This window comes from Callorhinus ursinus, unplaced genomic scaffold, assembly GCF_003265705.2.
Source record: "Callorhinus ursinus isolate GAN/ISIS: 27379988/994484 unplaced genomic scaffold, GSC_fseal_2.0 scaffold17, whole genome shotgun sequence".
In the NCBI taxonomy this organism is placed as follows: Eukaryota; Metazoa; Chordata; class Mammalia; order Carnivora; family Otariidae; genus Callorhinus; species Callorhinus ursinus.
Genome location: NW_027397079.1, coordinates 35,711,540 through 35,734,640, shown reverse-complemented (window position 1 = coordinate 35,734,640; position 23,101 = coordinate 35,711,540). Strand labels below are relative to the sequence as shown.

At 47.6% G+C, this 23,101-nt stretch overlaps 1 protein-coding gene across 4 annotated transcripts in view; it reads right to left on the bottom strand.

Moving 5' to 3' along the window:
* The window catches only part of PLEKHA2 (pleckstrin homology domain containing A2), a 74,482-nt gene that overhangs the window by 24,669 nt on the left and 26,712 nt on the right, over window positions 1-23,101 (bottom strand). For all 4 annotated transcript variants that reach the window (XM_025886201.2, XM_025886199.2, XM_025886200.2 and 1 more), the window contains 4 exons: window positions 21,667-21,830; window positions 8,703-8,759; window positions 3,062-3,110; window positions 1,556-1,653 (listed from right to left, as the gene is read on the bottom strand). In XM_025886201.2, the coding sequence (XP_025741986.1) occupies window positions 1,556-1,653; window positions 3,062-3,110; window positions 8,703-8,759; window positions 21,667-21,807 (345 nt within the window). In that variant the 5' untranslated portion in view covers window positions 21,808-21,830. The remainder of the gene's footprint in view (window positions 1-1,555; window positions 1,654-3,061; window positions 3,111-8,702; window positions 8,760-21,666; window positions 21,831-23,101) is intronic.

Sequence of the window (23,101 nt, the reverse complement as noted above, 5' to 3'; positions counted from 1 at the left end):
ATAAGTTGGATACATATATATAATGGAATATAACTCAACCATAGAAAAGAATGAAATCTTGGAGCACCTGGATGCTCAGTCGGTTAGGCATCTGCCTTCAGCTCAGGTCATGATCTCCAGGTCCTGGGATGAAGCCCTGTGTTGGGCTCCCTGTTCAGCAGGGAGTTTGCTTCTCCCTCTGTCCCTCCCCCGCCCCCGGCTTGTGATCTCTCCCTGTCAAATAAATAAATAAAAATCTTTTAAAAAATAAAATTTAAAAAAATTTAAAAAGAATGAAATCTTGCCATTTACAACGACATGGATGGAACTAGAGTATTATGCTAAGGGAAATAAGCCAGAGAAAGACAAATACCGTATGGTTTCACTCACATGTGGCATTTAAGAAATAAAACAAAGGGGGAAAAAATGAGAGACAAAGCAAGAAACAGACTGAACTATAGAGAACAAACTGATGGTTACCAGAGGGGAGGTGGGTGGGGGAACGGGGGATGGGGATTAAGGAGCGCACTTGTCAGGATGAGCAGAGGGTGATGTATGAAGTGTTAAATTGCTGTATTATACACCTGAAACTAATGTAACACTGTATGCTAACTAGAATTAAAAATAAAGACTTAAAATAAAAAAATAAAAATAAATTTAAAAAGAATATCAATCTTCTCAGCATACAAACCACGGTTTGCATGGCACAAGTCTGCCTACTATTGATGAAAAGTCTAGTTTTTTTCCCAAAACATAAAGTTTTCCCTCTTCTCTTTCCTACCCTTTTCCCTTTTCTGTATTTTTTTTAAGATTCATTTATTTATTAGACAGAGAGAGAACACAAGCAGGGGGAGCGGCAGGCAGAGGGAGAGAGAGAAGCAGGCTTCCCGCTGAGCAGGGAGCCTGATGTGGGGCTCGACCCCAGGACCCTGGAATCATGACCTGAGCCAAAGGCAGACACTTAACCGACTGAGCCACCCAGGAGTCCCCCTTTTCTGTATTTCTAAGGAAGAAGAAAGGAGTTCACCAGCAAGTCAAAGAAAATGAAAGTATTCATAGAACAGTCAGTGAACCAGCTCAGTGATGCTGTCAAATGGAAAGCTTTTTCAGGACAGGTTGGTGGGTGGCCTGGACCAAGCCCTAGGCAACCTCTTAAAGCTCTTAAAGGAAAAAGAGTACTCCCTTACCCTGCTCCCAAGCCAGTAAAGTTCTGACTTCCCTCTTTATATGCTTTTCCCTTTACTCTGCTTCTCATAGTCAGCAATCCATTTTCCAATCCCACCACGTTCTGAATCAGCATGCCAGAATGACCCAAAACACGACTGACCAGGAGCCCTCCCAGGAAGCACCAAGGGGACACTACATATACTTCCCCTTGAACTTGATTCAAACTCAAACTCTCTCAGTTCAACTTGTGGTTTGTCAGTGAAGGTATAAGAAGAGGGAGGGGGAACTGGGTCTCAACAGGCTCCTGGGAAAGCCCCTGCTGTTGGCTGAGTGTCTCCCCACCACAAACAGGCCACGTGCTGAAAAGAGGCATTGAGTGCCACCAGAAAGAAGAAGGAATCGTACGTACGGTGATCTTGCTGGCTTGGTTCAGGGCTTCCACCCAGTCCTTCAGATCCTTCTGGTCATTAGCTTGAAGAAAATACCTCTGAGAGAGGGCATTGATGACTGCAGTAGTCATGGGGGAAGAAAAGAGAAAAACCCAGGTCAGAACACATGCAAGACAAAAAGCCACCACAAAACTAAGGTGCTTGAAGTAGCAAGGGGGAGAACCTCACAGAGCACTGAAGACATCTGCCATGGTGCAGTCAGCTGCATGAATATCTGGGAAGCAGCAGGCTACAGTTGCTCTCTCTTTAAAAGTGTGAATTATTCCATTAGCCACGAGAACAACACCTGTTCATGTTTTAAAACCATCCCCTTCATGTGCTGTTGTACAGGGATGAGGCTTCTAGTCCGCCCGCCATCAACAAGACACAAGCTTCAACTGTTTTTAGAGGCGCTAGCCGATTTAGAGTCATGATGATACAGATATAATTTTGGACCCAGTGCTCCTTGTTTCCACTGGCACAACTGGCCTGGCTTGGGAGTCTTGCCTGTGGTCGGAAAATGGAACAAAGCTTGCCTGAGATCAAATCTGTGACCCTGACCTCATTCTCAACCTGTTCTTTCCTCTGAGCACTCCATGAGGTCAATCATTTTACTTCTGGGTTCATTACTTATCTTGTTTAGATCTGCTGACCACAAAATCTGAGATAGTCATTTCTGAGCTTAGCAATGATATTTGAAAGAAATGGGACAACGAGAACACCAGAGAAGCCTGAACCAACCCGAAGTCGGGAGAGAAGACAGCTCAAGTGACAATTTTATTCTCCTAGCAAAAATAAGCCAGAACTATAGGAGGCGAGCATCACGGGGTAGACAGAGAATTCATGAGTTCATTCGCTCATTCAGCAAATATTACTGAGCATCCACTATATGCCAGGAACCACGGTACAAAACAGTGTGTTTTTGACAGTGACAGAACCAGCAGTGACAAAACAAAGGGACAGCCTTGCTTCATGGGGCTGACATGCAGGACCACCCTAGATAAACAAGAGAGGCTACTCGTTAGCATCTGCTTGTAGCACTTAGCACATTCCTGAGAACACAGTAGGAACCAAATAACAAATGATGACTTAATGAGTAGGGGCATCCACTGAGTGACCCTGCTTCCTGTGTCACTCCCAACTCTGGCACTCATGTGGCAATGCTGAGATGCTCAACAGGATACTCCTTTTCTATTGTTCCACCTTTCCTGAGCGTCTGAGAAGGGGGTTCCCAGAAACTACCAGAAGATACCCTGGACCCTGACCTGCGGAGTCAGGAAAACAGAACCGTCGCTGGTCCCCGTACCTCCGTCTTACAGTTTTAACTATCTTCACAGCGAGACCAAGGAAAGCTAGGCCCGTTGCCATGACCGAAGTCACGCCCACACACAGGGGGCAAGTCACATGGGATCACAGGACCGTCTGCGCACAAAGAGGAAGCTGCTGCAGGAGTGTTCAGAAAACCCAGTCCCCAGTTCGGTACTTACCAAAGCAAAATGGAGTTTTGGGTTTCTGCTTCGGAGTAGCTATGCTCACCTAAACCAAATAAAAAATAAAAGAAACTAGAACATGTTTCTAAGACGGTTGTAAAGCACTTTTTTTTTTAAGTTTTTCTTTTTTTTTTTGCTGTGAAACTTTACGCACAAAGAAGAGTATATAAAACATACATAAACATTCTAAAGAATAAAAATTAAGTAGAAACCCTGTACTCACCGTTCAGATTAAGAAATAGGCCATTATCAGTCCTATCTCTTAGAAGCCCTTGTGTACCCCTCCCTGATAGAATCCCATCCCCACCCCTCAAGGGATAACCACTATCTTGCCATCTACCTTAATCTTCATCTTTGCAAAAACACTTTGAAAAGCCACCCAAGGGGCACCTGGGTGGCTCGGTCATTAAGCGTCTGCCTTCGGCTCAGGTCATGACCCCAGTGTCCTGGGATCGAGCCCCGCATCGGGCTCCCTGCTCCGCGGGAAGCCTGCGTCTCCCTCTCCCACTCCCCCTGCTTGTGTTCCCTCTCTCGCTGCCTCTCTCTCTGTCAAATAAGTAAATAAAATCTTTAAAAAAAAAAACAACTACCCAGTCCGACAAAATTCTCTTTGGACCACACAACCCGTACTTGGCCCATTCACACTAGGAAGATTCCACTCCTCTCTCAACCACTGACCCCTTCCCTAAACAGTTCTCCAAATTAAAGGTGGTATGGCTACAAATGCACAGATTCCAATTAGAGCTCACAGAAAGGTCAGGCAGCATGCATTTGGACACATGGATCAATGTCCTTTATATGTACCCTGACTGCTTAAACCTGAAAAAAAGAGGGGGCCCAAGGAATCAGAGCATACCTATGCATTAAAGGGAAGGGAACAGAAGAAAGTAGGAATATTTTTATAGCTCCTGTTGTATTTCATTTTGTTTTTTTCAATCCTACCCCTTGCATGTACACTCCTGACTATATGCATAGGTGAATCTACTTCACTCTGGTTCAAACATGCTGAATGAATAAAGGAAAACAAATCACATTCCCTCATATGCCAAGAGGTGACTACCCTTGATGGAGTTAAGTTGAACTCCCTGAAACAGGCCTCCACCACTTTACCTGGGATTGCTAAGGAGGCACCCCCAAGGCCCTAGGTTAGGAAATATTCCCCACATTGTCATAATCCTCCTGTGGACAACATTCTCTCAGTCCCCTTTCCAAGCAAGGGCCTTCTCCTACTTATGTGAGACCTGAAAAAAATGCCTGGTCTCCAACATACAAAATGAACATAGCATAGTCAACATCAATAAATAAATCATTAAATGTCTATATAACATTATATCAACCTCTTCGATAAGGATTTTAAGTGCCTACAAGATGTCACATTAAGTCGACTTCATTAATGTTTTGATTAAACAATCACAAAAATCTCATTACATATGAAAAAATTAGTAGCTTTGATTTTCCTAGTTTACAAGAATCCTTGGATATGCAAGATGATTGCCGAGAAATATAGCCAATCACGAATTAAATGAGGGACTCAACCAAATCATTCCAAAAGTAAGATGACTGAAATCCTTTCGAATATTTTTTTTATTTTTATTATGTTACGTTAGAATATTTTATAGCCAATTCTATTTAATGAGGGATATGGTTATATTCTGATATATTCACCATGATGTGAGATGGAGGCCTTTAGGGCCTAATGAAAGCCTTTACACAGTCCTGAAAAACATAAAAATTCAGGCCAAGGTGAGCCCACCTATCCTGAGTTCAGTCACAGACTATCTAAATTCAGGCATGTCTTCACCACTCCCAGAAACCACTCCCCAGAGCTCCATGACTTCATAAGTTCAGGCCCCTGTGCTACCTTGTTTCTTGGGTTTGGGATCCTGGAATTCCATCTGCACCACAGCATATGCCTTTATCTTGCTTGTGTGTGATGTCCTGATCTGTCAGTGACTCATTTTCTTGCCCTTTCCCTCGGCACCCATGTTCCTCCTGCAGGTCCCCTGTGCCCACAACACCTGCATGGCCTACCCTCGGTTCCTGTGTAGCCCTGACCAGCAGACAGCAGCCTGGCCCTCAGAACCCACCTATCTCACGGCTTCCTTCCTACTGCAAGCTTTAGAATGGCTTTAAAAAGCTGGGCACTTTGAGATCCTCACTGGCTTATTAGAAGACTCACCCCTTTCTCCCAGAAAATGACGTTTATCACTGACCAGAGAAAACACCACTGGCTTTTCACCAGGTTGGATGACAAATGGTCCACGTTGACCACAACTTATTAGCAACCTATGCTGCGGGAATGCTACTGGCATGCTTATTACAACAACTGAACCTAAGCGATCACCTGGCTTTTCATGTTTTTATAGGTTTTTCCAGTTTTCAGTCAGGGGACATGGGTGATTACATGCATGCACATCCATAATTTGCCTCATGCCTAACCACAGAAGGATTATTTGGCAAAGCAGCTAGCTCCTTGCTGAATCAACCAGACATCAGTCCTAGTTCTGCCCTGTAGGCCGTTTAGCAAGAGTAAGACCCTCAGGGTCTCTGATCAGCTTCCCAATTAGCAAAGCCAGACAGCAATTACTAGTTTCCTTCTTATCGTCACAGAATATGGCAAAAGAGAAAAATGAAATCCTATCTACCTGTGCTGTGTCCCTCAGGGAGACGGGCCAAGGTATGGCCCTCATTTACTATGGAAAGGTAGCTCTGGCCGCCTCCTGATATCCTGGGGACCTCAGCGGCAGAATCCCTCCTCCCCTGGGAGGTATAAGCCCTCTGGCCTCCACCCCACCTCACGCTGGTGATCAGACCAGACTGTGCAGCCTCCTTCAGATGTAGTGAAGGAACAGAAGATCCTGAAAAAGTATGGCTCACAGACCAGCTATAGTGAGGGCGGCCAAATGCTACCATCTGCCTGCCCCGAGGTGGCCACAGTTAAGTAGCTGCATAGCAGTGGTTGACTGCTGGGTCCCGGGTTATGCAAGCAATGAGGTCAGGATGTGAGGGGCGGAATGGGCACGGGTCAACCATAGAGTGACGCAGACAAGGCCACTCGATAGCTCAACAGACTCTCAGGAACTTGCTCTTATCAGATCAAACACAGACCACAGGAGCAGCAAACTCCTCGGTCACAGGGCACTGCTAGCCAGCCCCATCCTGTCTGCCCCTGGCCGGAAGTGGAGCTGGGGCCCCTCTGGCAGAAGCTGCAGCAGAATAGGGTCTTGAAGCTCTGGGGTAGCTCTGCCTCAGTGTCCGGGGCGCCTCTGCCCCATGAGGTGGCATCAAGAGCGGAGAAAGCAGCAGTCAGTTACACAGAATGACTGGAAGGGTTCTAAGCAGTAGTCTCTAGACCAGCTCATGAGGTCAATGAGCCCTGACATTATAGGCAAAACCAGGGTGTTGTAGACACATATATACTTTACCTGGAAAAGGAGTCCATGCTCTTCATCCAACACTCAAAAGGATCAGTGACCACCACCGATCTCCGCCAACACCACCACCACCACCACCACCACAAGAGGTTAAGAACCAGTGTTCTAGGAAGGTCTTCCTTATAACTAACCGAGGGCAAGGCCCTGACAGGGCAGGACACAGCCGGGGGTGGGACACTGGGGCTCGCTGTATAGAAGAGAAGAGACATCAGGCGAGGTAGGAAGGTGGTGGCACGAAGCCCACCTTCCATGAGAACCCCAAACCTGGTTCTGCTGCCATCAATGCCCTGGAGGACATCAAGTCAAGGATTTTCATCTCTGTTGGCCTTTCTGAAGGAACTCAGTGTCCCAACACTAGCCCTCAAGAAGGAGCTATGGAGCAGCACCCCTGAGCAGGGACCACACATACACTGCGAGCCAGGTCGACACTGGGGTGAAACGCTTTACCCTGGGAGGGACTACCCAGGGGTTAACAAGAAATAAGCTGGAATGCTGAATTTGATGCCAGTAGCACTGCTAAATGTGTTTCTGGGAAAACCCCTGCTTTCTGGCACTGGGTCAGGTAGGAGTTAAAGGCTCTCCACTCCGTGTAACCTGATCCTGGGGCAGCTGTGGGCTTTGCAGAAACACCCACCCAGGCCTGCATCTCCCGAGAAGGGCCAAAAGGCAGGACCATCCTTCCTAAATGAGGCAGCCTCCAAAGCTGAGAATTCTAAAAACCCTCACCTGAGCTGCATTTATAAATCACGATTCAGCAGGAGATGGTATTCACTCTTCCCCGAAGTCTCCCAAACCCTCTCCAATAGGAGAAGGTTTGGAGTTTCACTAATAATGAGGTTCTCTGCGCCCCCTCTCCGATTCTGTTCCTCCAAACCTCCTGGAGGAAGACCTCATGAGCCCACAGCAAAACCAGACAGGAGAGGGGAAGGCCCAGGCCTCTGGCCCGCCTGGCCCCAGAGGCAGCCACATCTCTCACCGCAAGGCCAGCACAAATTGCCCACAGCTGTGCTAGCAAAGCTTCGCTCTAAGCCCTGCCCCCTCCCCACCGAGGTCATGATCTCCTCTCTCTAATCCGCTCAAACCCTGCCCTGCGTCTTCTGCCTTGGTGCCCAGCTGTGTCTGCCAGCCACTGCCTGCAGCCCCTGCAGCCGCCTCCACCTCCGACTCTGCCCCGCCCCCACCCCACCAGGCGCAATGGGAGGCTGGACGCAAGGGTTCCCGAAGCTCGCAAGGCCAAGGAGCCAGTGGTCCCTCAGATCAGGGTCTCCCCACCTTGTCTCAACCCCTGAGGGTGGGAGAGCGTGGGCAAGGAAGCAGAGATCCCCAAGAGGCCTGAAGTGAGGGGTGTGTGGGGAGAGCAGGGCTTCCGGAACCTTCGCGCTGGCTGGGCGCCACCTGGCTCTTCTCGCTGGACGAAGAGTTCCTCTTTCTGGCGGGGCTCTAAATCCCCGGCCCTTTTTTTTTTTTTTTTATCTCTGCTGCATCACAGGTCAGCACTGGAGCCTGCTCCAGAGAGGGGCCGCTACAAGAAGCTAAATTCAGCAGCTACGTATGGGCATCATCAACCAGCCCACCACCGCTGCCGCCGCCGCCCGCCCCCGGGTCTCAGCTCCGAAGAGGGCCTGCTCTTGCCCCGTCTGCACTAATCGGACCGGGGACAGCCTGTCAGCCCACCTGCCAGACTCTCCAGCCATCATCCGGCTGCTGAATAGTTCCCTGGCACAACTGAGGGCCTTCCCGGGGCTCTCCTAGCCTTTCCTCCACAGTCATCCCGTCCAGGTGACAGATAATCCAGCGCAGCCCCGACCCTTCCTGAGCCGCTCCTGTTGAACAATACCCCTTGGGAGAATCTTCTATAGTCATTGGGTTTTTACAGTTGTTTTGTACTCCTTTTTGCCTCAATGATGAAAAAAGGTCACGCCCAACTCCTACCCCCACCACCTATGCCTCCTTGGCAGGAGCGGGGAGCATCACTGACTGATGTGTCCCAGGAGTAAGAGGCTTCAGGCTCACCCTCCAAGAACCTGTTAAACACACTCCACCCAGCGCCGGTCAACAGCAAAGCTTCCAAAGGGAGGACGGCGAGCATTTCACTGCCCATGCAACACATCCAAATGCTAATACTCAAAGAATTTGACAGTTCTCGTTTAGATACTAAACCCACTTAGAGGACGCGAATCCTCAGAGCTCCAGGCGAACATTACCTTCGAGATGTAGGTCAGCTGCAAAGATCCAACGGCTCCTGCCCCCATTGCCAGGTTCTGAAAGACATATGTTTTTCATTATAAGAAGCATAATGCTATGTGAGGCAGTGGAAACAGCATTAAGAGACAGAAGACCAAGACTCTAGTCCTGGCTTTGCAACCTTGAGCAAGCCACTTACCCACATTCTTTAGCTCAGTTTCCTCCGTGAAATGGTGATAACCTGCCATGGCTATGTTGGCATGGACCTTATCCTTGGCCTTACTTACTAGGGAGGGGTGTGTTCTAGGACGGTGGTAAAAAGTGTGAGTTCCACCATTTGACAGTGAATAAGTTCCTTAACCACTAAGCCTCAGTTTCCCTTTCTGTAAAAAATAGGGATAATAACCGTACCTACCTCACAAGGCACTTATAGGATGAACTAATACATTTAAGGGCACTTGGAGTCATCCCTGGTACATAGAGGACTCTCAACAAGTATTAGCTATTATATTTTTTCTTTCCTGACAGCTCTGGCCTCCTTACTGGCTTGGTCCTGCTTTATGCCGCTTCAAATTCTTTTTGTAATTAACAGGGTTCTGATTCACACAATACAGAAATAAAAAAAATAAAGCTGTTCAGTTTATTTCACAAGATTATTATGAGTACCAGCTGGGATGATGTCTGTACGCCATAAAACGCTAAGTCAATGTTCTATTAAAACAGCAAGAAACTCACAGGCACCTCAACGGGCAATATTCTTTGGCTTTCTAATTTCTCCACTGTCAGAAATGGAGCAATGAAGACACAGGGATGATAGCATTCCAAAGAAATGAACAAGATTAGAAACCTCAGCTGTGGAGTTATTTATAAATTAGAAAATCCACACCCCCATGGACCTTGAGAACCTGTCCACAGTCCTGGTGCCCCTTAAGCTGTTGCATAAGCCCCCAAGAATAACCTTGAAGCCCCCAGTTACCTGGGGTTATCTCAAAGCAGTAAGGGAGATGAATCTTGAATAATGAGAATTTAGTAAATTTCCTAAAGGGTTAGCAGTGAAATGACCTGTCATTCCAGGAGACTGCCCTTAAGAAGTATCTTAGTCGGTAGGGAAGAGCCCTTCTAGGCCCAATTGTCTAAATTAACACACATCACTTGAAGCAAATGCAATATGTGAAATTTTCTATACACGAGAAAATGGATGGGGATGATACCACGATAAAAGGATTCTCAGAGCCCTTAAATTGTAGAGTAAGAAATTCAGAAAGGATGTTGCCCCCCTACCCCCCTTCTTTTTTTTTTTTTAACAAAATGAGGCCATAAATCTAAATGCTGCCTTCGAGAAGCCAGATTAGCATTTCAAATATGGATGATCGGATTTACACTTTTTTTTCAAATATACAGTGATTGCATTTTGTTGACTTTTAAGGAAACCTCTTTCAGGTAAAGAGAGAGAGGCTCTGTGCCCCTAAATCAGAGTCCACAAAGGAGCCACAGGCACCCCAAAAGACCCCTGAGCAACCAAGACTGCCCCCAGGACAACGCGAATTGCTCTGGGCAGACAGCTCTGCACACAGTACGGCTGCCTGCAAGGACACACACGACCACCGGCCTGTCGGACCGCTGAGCACCTGGCCCACTCCCAGCCCCCATTTGGAACTGGAGGAAAGGGAAGGGATTGGTCCAAGGTCACATAACTGGTGGAAGAACCTGAACTATAAAGCTCAGGTCGCCTGACTTCAACCCAATGCCCCAAAAGCAGCATGATAAAATCTTAAAAGCTTGAGCTGTTAGAATTCTAGCTGTGACATTATCGCCACATGACTGTAGGCAAGTTTCTTTACCTATAAAAGGGGGAGACAGTAAACCCTGTTTCACAGGCTTGTTGTGAGAATTACATGAAAATCCGTAAGGAGAGCCTAGCCCATGGTAGCTCTGCTCCCCGACCCACAACACTAATTACAAGATGCAGACGCCAAGTCTCAGGGCTTGGTCTTGCACAACTCACTCTCATCACCCCAAACCACAGCCCAAAGGCCTCCAGAGCCCTATCTGGAATTATGAGTGATGAAGTGGGATTTGGGGAACCATTCGGACACTAACCCACACGTAATGACAGATATGAGCCGATCAGATTTCAACTACTTCATCCCCTCCACCCTCCGGGGCTGCTCCACCCTCGGTCCCCTGCCCCCCCTTTAGCTCTCCCGCTCCAGAAAGACACAGGAACGGTTCTCCTGCCCAGTTACCTGGGGGCAGGGGCGCCTTCACCTCCCTCACCCACCACCCACCCCACAGTCTGCTCCTAGGCTCACATGTACCTCCCTCTCCACCCTGAGAAGCCAGGAAAATATGACGAGTGTCTGTAAATGCCGGGGGTTGGGCGGGGGGGGGGGGGGAATGAATGACAGGAGAAAACAGCCCCAGGATCCCTGAGCCTTGATCCAGAGTGACGGCTCAGTGTCCACTCCAATTACTGGACCTGGGAGATTAATGGCGACAGCTCGCTGCCAGGGTGGCAGCCCCAGGCAGAAACTTCCTGGTCAAGGAAGAATGTACCAACATGTCTGAGCTGAGGACCTCGGCAGCCAGTCGTCAGGCCAGGAACGCCAAGAAACAGCACCTGAGGTGGGGCAGCGTGTCAAAGCTGCCTCTCCAGGAGGCGGCCCCGTCCCTTCCAGGGAAAGCACAAGAGGATCCACCTTCACAAAGCTTCTCCAGCCTGCAGTCTGTTCCTGAGCTCTCCCCTCTCTGAATTCCTGTGCACCAATCCTTCTCCAGCTGTGGTGCACATCACACTCTCCTGGGGAGCTTGTTTGAAAAGGCCCAGGCTCAGGCCTCACCCGAAAAAAAACACTGAATCAGAGTCAAATGGAATGTGGTCAGAACATGCACATTTTTTAAGTGTTCCCAAGTGATCCCTACACAGGCCCAAGGCTGAGAACAACTGATCTACATGACAAAATCTAGCCCTCGACTCTATATTGGAGCACATTTTTCTGCAAATTTAAGTCTCTTCTTACTAGATTTTAAGCACATGAAGGACATGAGTAGAATCTTATTCCTCTACATAGCAGACTCCTCAATTTTTATTTACTCATTATTAGTTTTTAAAGATTTATTGGTTTATTTATTTTGAGAGAGAGAGAATGCACAAGTGCACAAGCTGGAGGCACGGCAGGAGGGTGGAGACCGAGGGAGGAGAGAGAGAATCCCAAGCAGACTCCCTGCTGAGCACAAAGGTCTATGCAGGGCTCAATCCCAGGACCCCGAGCTCATGACGGGAACAGAACCCAAGAGTCAGACGCTTAACCAACTGAGCCACACAGGCGCCCCTGGACTCCTCAATTTTTAAGCAAAAACACTACTTGCTTAGTGGTTAAGTTCCCAAACTAGTCCCTAAAAGCCTGCTACACTCAGTACCAAAGACCTCCCATCCACCTTTGGCGGACGATGTTTCTTTGGAAAGACTCGTTCATGTTTTGAACTGGGCTGTCACTTGAGTTTGCAGTTTCCATGACCCCAGGCAGGGTTCCTGAGGGACACGAATCGGGTGGAGGGGGCATAAAAGGACTGAGCCCCAACAACAAGAGGGTCAAGGGAAGCATCTGAAATGAGAGCATCTGAGCGGGTGGGGAGTGAAGACAGGCTGGTAGGAAGGCTGCTTATGGGACCCACCTGCAGATATTTTTAAACAAACTAATACCCACGCCTCATTCCCAGGGTTTTAACTGATCTGGGGTAGGGCCCATGCACCTCTATGTTTTTCAAGCACCCCAGTGATTCCACGGTGCTGCCCATTTTGAGGACCACTGCTGCACACATGGGCTGGTCCTGCTGACTCCGCACTAGAGATGCAGCAGCTGGTGAGAAAGCCACGCCCAGCGGCAGCCCACAGGGTGACCTTGGTTGCTGCACCAGCAATAAACAGAGAGGAAGGGAAGGGCAGGGCAGCGGAAAAGGGGATTCCAGTGCCACGCATGGCTGGCAGCCACTGGACGTGAGGATGTCTGTAAGTCAGAAGCATTCTCAATTTTCCGAAACACTGTAGGGCACAGGGCAGGTTCCCATTAAATGACTGACAGTTTTTATGAAGACACTGCCAACACCTTCCTTCTTGCTCAAGTGTTCTTCTGCCACCAAGGGCCTCAAAGAAGCTCCCGCTCCCCATGAGTGGAAAGCGGAGGGTTTATTCTTTTCCATCACCAAGGAAGGAGCTGAGAGGCCCACAGAGAGATGTGACAAACCTCCCACAGTAAGCCTTTTCCAGAAGCAACATTATCTCTTGTTTTGAAATAGAAAATTTTACCCTAGTAGTGTCTCCTACTCCCTTTCCCATCTTCTAATAAGAGTAACAAGGAGCACAGAAATGACTAACTACAGAGTCATAAATTCACAGAGCAACACCATTAAAGGGTTCTGGTGATCCCTCATCATTTGCCACATGAGTCCTCTAAGGCTCAAGGTGGGGAAATGACTTCCTCAGGGAGCTGAATAGAGATAGAGCCTGTAACTCCCACCATCAATCTAGTGCTTCGGCAAAGCACAGCTTGAGGAAGGAAAAAGGAAACTGACGTATATTTAGAGTTAATTTGCACCAGGCCTGGCTGCTAGGTACTCTAGGTACTCCTGCACATTGTCACTTAATCCTAACAATCCCATTTTACAGATGAAGAAACTAAGGACTGAGCAGGTAAAGCAAGCCCAAGGTCACACACGCGGTGAGCAGTCAGGCCAGTATTCAAACCCAACCCTTCCTGATTCCCCAGTCTCACACGCTTTCCCTCTACGCCATGCCACCTCCCGTGAGACAAGCCTTCAAATGTACAAGGACCTACTCATTATCTAAGAGTTGATTATCAATGAAAGGTAAATACAAGAGCAGGACCAGCAGGGTTACACCAGAAGAGGCCCTCGACAGTTGCCCAAGCTGGGCAGGGCAGGAACTGGTCAAACTGGCTCTTGGGTGCCAAACTCCGAAAGACCAGGGATTTGGAGTGGAAAGGGGGAAAAAAGATGCCTCCTTACCTTCCCTTCTCTCCCTCCAGGGTGCCTAGCAGAACACATCAGGCAGTCAAAACCAGCTTCCTGGTCAACAAGGGGGAGGGGGAGGGGGGATGTATACAGAAATCCCACAGCTAGGCCATGAGCCACCATGGCTGCCCAGAGGCCGAAACCACAACTCAAACACCAGAAACCGAGGCCAGACACAGACTCTCTGAAAAAAAAGACTCGCCTAAGAAGAGCTGTCTGATGGGAACGGAGGGGAGAGCATAATTCCCTCTGCCCCACATTCTACAGCCCCCGCCCCAGAATGGGAGAGTAACAAAAGGAAAGTAACCAAGCTATTTCCAGGCATTAGGTGACCCAGACAGTGGCCTAACTTGCTGCCCTGGTATCAAACACATCTCCTCCCCTCCATTCCGTAGCTCCACTTCCTGATACTAACTTGAGGAAGGGTGAAATGCCCATGGCTACTCTCCTCATTCTCTAGTTCAAAATATGCATTTAACCCTTGCCTTCCAGAAAAGTCAGCTTTGCATCATGGACCGCTCTGTTGGTGCAATGCTTGCGTTCTATTGTCTGAATGCCTCCTCTCTGTTGACCGTCGACCTGCATCAGCACCCGCTTCAGCCAGGATAGATTTCATGAGGGGTAAGTCTCTTGGCCACCACATGCCCAGCCCCTTTATTTCCCTCCCTCAGTCCTGGTGATAGTGACCTAAAGACATGGTCCAAGACCTGGGCCCTAGATAATCCCCAGGACATGTTCGGGTTCCAAAACTCCAACCACTGGCCACTGAAATGGTTCTAAAACTTTAAAGTCAATAAGCCAAGCCCTTCACCCCTGTGCTCAAGGCAGCCTCCTCCACACGTGCCTCAAACTCAGGAGTCATGGTCCCTCCGTCCTGGAATCGGCTCCATTCCCCACTGCCCCGTGTCTGTCAGTGGTTCCACCTTCTCTCCCGGTCAGCCCAGCACTAACCCTCCGACTGCTCTCCTTCATCCTCCCATCAGTCACCGGGCCTGACATTTTCTTCCTTCCCGTGGGCTCTCCATCAGTCCCTTCCTCTCTGTTCCCTGCGCACCACCGCCGACGACATTCCAGGACGCCTAAGACAAATGCCTCGCTGTCAGCAAATGACATCTCCATAATACTTTAGAGTTTATGCAAGCACTTCCACATACATTACTTTATTTAATCTTCACAGCAACTATGTCAGGGATAGAGATAATATCATTACCCCTGTTTTACAGATGAGGACACGAGGCTAAAAAAAAAAAAAAAAAATGGGTGTTTCCCTAATTCAGGTACACATCGAGTTGTCCTGCGCTCAAGGGATGGAAACTAAGAAAATGGGCTTGGGAGCAAAATCTAATATGCAGCCCCCTCCCAAATACACAGTTGCCTGCTTTGCCTTGGAGACATTATTTGAATGGTAAAATGGCATTCTTTTGTATATAAATAGTTATACAAACACATAAAAGTAGACATATACAATAGATATATCAAACACTGAAGGTTGAAATCTCAAAGCAAAACATTAACAACAATAAAACCAAAGGCAAATTTTAAGAAAACTTAGAACAGTTTCACCACAGTTCCACTTTGGTAAAACCTTGGCTAAGTTTCACAGCTTCCCTCTCCTTTGGTTAGACTTTAATACTAAGTAGTGCTATGAACACAATTGTCCCAAAGTGCCTCTTGGTTTTCACTTCCTTTTAATTTAGACAAAGTACCATCTTGTGATAAAGAAAATGAGGATTGTTTTAAAAAACACACAAGATTACTATAGTATTTTATGTTAATTCTCAATAAGTCATACATAATTTTAATTCTAAAAAACAAACATTAATAATTTTCCCTTAGCGGAATTTGCATTATGGTAAAAGTACAGACCTGTTGCTTGAAATCTTTTTTTTCCCAAAGGAATTCTGCATCCTGCCTCTAACAGACAGTATGGACAAAAGCCTGCCAGAAATTCTACTTGGCCCTTGAAATCATTTGACTACATGGAAATATACCATGTAGTCCAAAGTCATTAATGTACCAATAACACAAAATCCATGACTGAAAAACACTTTGCTCCAGCAAAACAATTGCTAGAGGTGTGAAAAGTCTCATGATGCTTGTATATGCAGAGAACATCTCTGGACAGACACGTAAGAAACTGGTAATGTGGGCTGCCTCTGGCTAGAGGACTATGTGGCTGGCGGACAGAACTGGGAGGGAGGAACTTGTCACTAGATCAGTGGTCCCACATTTTGAATTCTGTAGCATATGCATGTATTGGCTATTTTTTTTTAAGTTATCTTACTGGCTCTTGGTATTTTGACAGGGTGAAGCCTATGATGCAAAAATCTTTTAAATATTGATGGATTTCAGCCAAATTTTGCTCAAGGAGGCTTCTGACAAAAACCTCACAATTTTAAAAAATACTAATTTTCACATAGCCTTTAAGACAAAACTACTGTCCATTTATTTATATGTTCTATATATTCCTACCACACTACGGTATTCTTTCTACTAAAATATCCAAATAGCCAAAATAGCCAAATATCCATCTTTTTAACACAGCTAAAGCTCCTTGCCCCTTTCAACAAAAGAAATGCTTTCAGATTTAAAAAAAAAAAAAAAAAAAAAAGCAAAGGGCTCTCATTGTGGCCCCAGAGTTACCAGGAGAGATACCATCTTTCTGAATGTTACAATGATCCATAATTCACATCATGGTCTTTGGAAAGTAAAAGCATCTGAGTATTTTTTAGCAATAGACAGAAAATACGCTTTACAGAGTAAATTTGATAAGAACAACCATCTAATGCAATAGTACGTTCATGCTTCTGTTTATCCTTTGTTCAGGGCTATATAATTTAGTCTTGCAATTACTTAGTCAAGTGGGCCTCACAAGGCTGGAACATAAGCGTTGCTGTGCAATTAAAACATAGTTAGTCACTCTGCAGGTCACTGTAATAAAGTACGGCAGCCTAATTAAGGTATTTTATCTCCTCTCTCATGATAGGGACCAATATTAAATTCAAATACAGGTGCTGAAGCCATAATATCATAGTAATGTTTTCACGGAAATCCAGCCAATGTTTGTTTCTATTCAAGAACTATTTGTGTGCTTGATATTGTCAGCATATTGATTTTTAAATGCACTAGCTGGATCAGTGGCCATAAGCAATAATACTGAAACTTTCCATTTATAGGGGTCCTATTCAGCTAATGGGTTTCATCCCATATCGGTCTGGTGTCACCACTGCCTGTATCAAAAACCTGGATTTCATACTTTACCACATCAGCTCTAAATTCTATCAGACATTTAGGGCTGTACCTGGAACATGCATGCTGACCCCTAATGCATACCTGCTATATGTCCTGTGAGCGCAGGGCAGCCTTCAGGCTCCTGGAGCTGTTTTGCCCACATTTGTAGAACCGAAACCAGTGACTGTCCAGTGGGGCATGTGAAAGCCCACCTCCCTTGGACAACTCTGAGACCTAACTTACTTTGAGCCCCACTGCAGCCTCGGGCTGAGGCCTACCCTTTGCCAACTTCTGTTTGAGCTCAGACCCTTGTCTGGCTTCCTCTGCTTCCCTGTCCTGCTTCCCAGCTCTCTTGACGGTTTCCAGGAGAACATTTTCTTAAGAAAAAACTTGGCCCAGGGGCGCCTGGGTGGCTCAGTCAGTTAAGCATCTGACTTCAGCTCAGGTCATGATCTCAGGGTCCCGGGATGGAGCCCTACATCGGGCTCCCCACTCAGTGAGCAATCTGCTTCTCCCTCTCCTGGCCCTTCCCCCACTCATGCTCTCTCTGTCTCTCAAATAAATAAATAAAATCTTAAAAAGAAAGAAAGGAAGGAAAAGGAAGGAAGGAAGGAAGGAAGGAAGGAAGGAAGGAAGGAAGGAAGGAAGGAAGGAAGGAAACGAACTTGGTACAAATCCTTGACTCGGTGCCTGATTCCTGGTCTTGGGATCTTCTTCTGGAGAACCTGACCTTAAATCCCCTCTGACCAGGAAGCTCACCTTCCTCCTTGCTGCTGCCTCAGAGGCTTCCAAACGACTGCTATTGCCCTCATCCAGAAATACCCTCCACTTCCCCTGCCGCTCTGCCTGGGATAGGGTGCATAACAATCAAAAGAGATATTATAAGTGAAAACATACCTAAACTTTTAAAATGCCCTACAAATGGAAATCACTTGTGGTAATGATCTATCTCACCCATCCTTCCTTATCTGGATCTCCATGAAGGGGGACCCCACTCTCCCTGCCACATTTCTCACCTACAGCGTAAGCTCCATGAAGGCAAAGATTTGGTCTATTCACTGTTGGAGCCTCAGCATCTATACTGGTGTATAGCACACAGGATGTATTTATGCATTTAGCAAATATGCATTAAGCAATGTTGCTAAACTCCAGGAGTTCACTCTTCTTAGCCCTTCAGGAATTGAGGGGCTAAAAGCCATGTTAAAAATCATCTAGAGTACCTATAGCCCGGAGAGGATAAATAACTTACCTAATGTACAAAATAACTTCGTGGCAGAGCCTTGATCTCTTATCTCCCAGGCCTGACAACTTTCCATCTGAGACTCCAACTTGAGGCCCTGCGTCTTCCTTAGATGGGCAGCCGCAGAGGAAAATGGCAGCCCCTTCTCCTTCAGCCAAGCTACTAGCATCTGGGCCGTTCAACTCAACAATGCGCTATCTTGTTATAAAGGTGCACCAAGATTTTTAGCACCGCAGTTGTGGGTGTTGTTTTCATCTCTCCAACTAAACCTGAAGCTTCCTGGTGGCAAGGACTTCACTGAATTCACCTCCCATATAGTCCCCAGGACCGTGCACAGGGCTGAGCCCAGACATCGGGAGGAGGAGGTGGACACAGGGGAAGAGCGCAGACACTGGAGTCACACAGACCTGGCACCAACTCCAGCGCTATACCTGTGTGACCTTGAAAAAGGTGCCAAACTTCTGGCACCTTGCAGAGTACTTCCCGAGTGATAATAGCCCCTGAGTCCCAGGATCACTGGAAGGACTCCATGAGACGATATACGTAAAGCATCCCACACTCAGGAAGCATAACCAGCAGTTAAAAGTAATAGTAGTGGGAGTGGGAGTGGGAGTAAAACCAGGCTCCAGAAACACCAACTACCAAGTAGCTTCGACAGGCAAAGATCAGAGACGTGGGTTGAGAGAAGCCCCCGCTTATGAGTGCCTATTAACTAAGATAACATATCAGGAGTCTCCTTTTCCCTATAAAAGTAAGATGGTGGGGCGCCTGGGTGGCTCAGTCGTTAAGCATCTGCCTTCGGTTCAGGTTGGGATCGAGCCCCGCATCGGGCTCCCTGCTCGGCGGGAAGCCTGCTTCTCCCTCTCCCACTCCCCCTGCTTGTGTTCCCTCTCTTGCCGTGTCTCTCTCTGTCAAATAAATAAGTAAAATCTTTAAAATATAAAGAAAAGGAAGGAAAGGAAAGGAAAGAGGAAAGGAAAGAGGAAAGGAAAGAGGAAAGGAAAGAGGAAAGGAAAGAGGAAAGGAAAGGAAAGGAAAGGAAAGGAAAGGAAAGGAAAGGAAAGGAAAGGGGAACCGGAGCCCAACAGTGTCAGAGATCGCCAGCGCCGGGATCCCAGCTCTGCTACTTTCTCATTGTGTAACTGGGGGCAAATTCTTCCCTCTCTGCCTTACCCACGTCACCTTTAGAATGAGGACAATAATACCTACCAATCAGACATGTCGGAATGAAATGAAAACCCACTGAAGTCTTTAGAACAGTGCTTGCCACATACTCATAAATGTTCACTGATACTCTTTTACAACTTATAAAAATAGCCACTCTCAAATCTAGGATGGCTATTTGGCCACTAACATGACAAAGAGCTAAGCTCTTCGACAGGCGGAGTGAAATGTTCAGAACTATTTCTCTGCCACAGCAAGACTGTTTTTTTTTTTCGGCACAGGCCAAGCCAGCTGAAATCTCTGCTTCCAGGGAAAATGTAAAGACTCTCCTGCAGTGGCCATGAGTTCCATTTGATAACTCAAACTCAAAGAAGACTCTAGCTCCAAGAGCATCCTGAGAGCTGGGTCAGCAGGGAAGTGCAGGAGGCCCCTAGCACAGGGTAGGACCTGCTGCAGAGGCTGACCCCAGAGCTCCCAGTGAGGCAGCCCATGGCAGAGCATTCGAGGTCAGTGCAGGTTCTAGAACCAAAGAACAGTCAAATCAGTGGGCAGGACAGAGCAAGGGAAATCCCAACAACTGGCAACATCTGAAATCTGAGATGGTGACAAGGTGGCCCTGGGTGATCTGTCACTGACAGCAAGATTCTCAGCCTGTGGTCCAGGCTGTGAAGGAGGGACCAGCTCTCAGAGGAGGTGGCTGCCTACAGTTAGTCAGGATTTCCTAGGCAAGTGCATTTGGATTAAGAACAGTCCTAGCAGGAAGCATGGCAGTACGCACATATGTCAAGACAAAAATACTTTCAAGTTACCCTAGCTAATATGACAGATGAGTGGGAGAAAGTATACAAAGGGAGAAAAAGGGAAAGGGAATGATAAAACCCAGAGACCATGAGTCACTCGGGGCTCACCCCTGGCATGCCAGAAGCCAAGTCTACAGCAACAAAGGCTTGATCCCAAGCTCCTCCAACAGTGCTACTTCCTTTCACAGTGGATCTGTTGACCCAGCTGTGGGCACCTGTACAGAGCAAAGGCAGGGAAAATGACAGAGTAGGGCCAGAAGGCAAACCCAAGACCAAAACATTATCAGAGGCAAGCATTCCAGGCTAAGTCAAGGACATAAGTGTCCATATGTAGGTTTCATCCTGTGAGCCCAGCACTTCAGATGAAAGTAATCAACAGAAGGTTTATCAGGGATGTGGGGTGACACATGGGGCACAATTCTATTTAGGGTTAAGTCTTTCCTGGAGAAGGTGACTAAGTGGCAGCTAACCTGAGTATATTTTCTTTATCTGTAGCGTTTCCTCTCAGCCACCAAATCCAGAGGACAAATGCCAAAGGCCTCTAGAGGGTTAATCCCTGGATAATGACCTAGAGACTCACAGTGATCTTTCTCCACTGCACATCTTAAAGCATAAATCCATCCCCTAACACTCCAGACTTTCCTCTTCCCAAGTCTCTCAACCAGAGCTAGGATCTCAGCCCCGACCCCTCCTAGCCGCAACATGGCTATGAGCCGTGAACTTGACATTCAGGGGCCATACCAATCTTTGGGGCCTCGGTCCACCGAACTGCTCCAGGGCAGTGGGAAGGAAAGAGCCAGCAGCACTCACAGCACCAGAAAAAAAAAAAAAAAAAGACTTGAGACTTTTTCCCATACCAGTGACAACTCCAGGGATTCCCAGGCTGAGCAACAGAAAGTAGAGGGTCTGACTGCCACAAAATGCAGGCAAGTCACCTACTTCTGGCCGTGTCCTTGATGAAGTCAATGTCTAAGACTCAGTTTCTCATCTGTAGCACGAAGAGGCAAAACCAGGTGACCACCAAAGTCACCTCCAAACCAGGATTCTATGATCTATGACTCCCTGATGAACGAGACCGAAGCAGTCCAACATCTGTCCAGCTCAAGGAACCAGGCCACATTCTCTGCCAGGGAGGGGCCCCAGACTGGAAGAACAGGAGTGGTCATGAGGCCACAGCCATAACAAGGTTGGTGAAAGACAGCAAGCCATACCCTGGAGCCCGGAACAAGCCGGGCCAGCCTCTCCTGGACTTCTGCGAGTGTTCAATTCCTGAGTGCAAGAAAAGATACCAGATTCCCAGGGGCAGGAGAGATGAGCTTCCTTTTCCTCAAGCTAACATCTGGGATGGTTCCCTGTGTGTGTATATGTGTTTGATGGGGGTTTTTTCCCCTCCTCACTGACTACCAGTTTGATGCTGCCCACAGGAGCTGAAGCCCTTGAGGCTAATCCCACTGGCATTCCTCCCAGGCCAGCCACCCCCCCCCCCCCCTGCCGCCACCTTCCCATGCAGCCTCTCACCTGGGGGTTGTCCATGTACCAGAGAAGGCAGTTGGCCTGGGTGTCCAGAATAAAGTACCTCCGTAGAAACTTGCCACTGTTCTCATTCTCCTCGATGTCCAGAAACCCACAGATTCGGTTCTGTCGATCCACATAAGGCATTCCTGGGCTCTGCTCACATCACCCTGCGTGGCAGGAGGAAGGGAGGTGATGAGGAGGAAGGTGAATCTCATCCTGCCTCAGGACCTGTAAGAACTTCACTCTGGCTTGACTCACCTCTGTGAGAAGCTAGGCTCTCTCTCTCATCGGCCCTCCTTCCCCAGAGCACCAATTGTTCCACCCCAACCAGACCCTGGAAACCTCTCTCAATTCTGTTCCACACACAGCCAGCAAAATGCATGAGCAGGTACTCAACTAAGTTTCCTGAGGCGCTACTGTGTGCCAAGCAGAGCCTCGGGCAACTTTACATATAAAGAGGAAATAAGCCGAGATCAGGGACCTGGGTTCTAATTCCAGTTTTAGCCCCTTAATAAGTGTGTGACTGCAAGCTATCATCTTCCTGAGCTTCAGTTTCTGCACCTGTAAAACAGGGATAATAGTGGTACCTACACCTCCTAAGATTTTGGTGAGAATTAAGTGCCTGGCACACATTAAACATTTCATAAACCACTAGGTATTTTTATTGCCCTTCACAAAAGCCTTGTAAAGTAAGCCATAACCCAATTTTATACATAAAGAAACTCAGAAAATATTTAAGGTCCAACTCAAATACTCATATAAAACGTTGCCAGGAATTCAGTCATCAAGAGCAAACCCTCTAGCTCCATGAAGGAATTAAATCTGAGGGCCACATCCCTCAGCCCTAGCTTCACTCACTTCACTCTGCTGTTACCCAAAGGCCACTTATGACTGGAAGAATGAGGAATGAGAAGGCCCCAACCAATGAACACCTTCACTGGCTCCAACAGGGTCTCTGAGGATGACAGACAAGCTTCACCTTCAATCCAGCCTCCTTTCTCCACGTGATTTCCTTCTGACTCTCTGGAGAGCCAGACGAAGGGCAGGGGCTCTATTCTCCTCCCCAAGGAGGATGAGCACCTTCCAATAAGCAGTTACACCCAACCTGGATCACAGCACAGGGCACAGGTAGAACACCCCCACCAGGGTCAGAAAACACCACATGACATTCTGACTTTCAAGGACAGACACCACCCACCACTGGGCCCCGCTTGGCTTCAACAAGCAAAACTCACTGTGACCCAAGCCCACCAAGGCCCTAAGCAAAGTGGGGAGCCGGCTGGCTTGAGGCCATGCGTGCACCACAACGCTGGGTCAGCAAGGAAGCTACCAAGATGCCACACCCAGAGTCGTCCAGGCCCAAGGCAGGTCAGTCCCACATTCCCACAAGATTAGGCTCACTTGGGCGCCTGGGTGGCTCAGTTGGTTGGGCGACTGC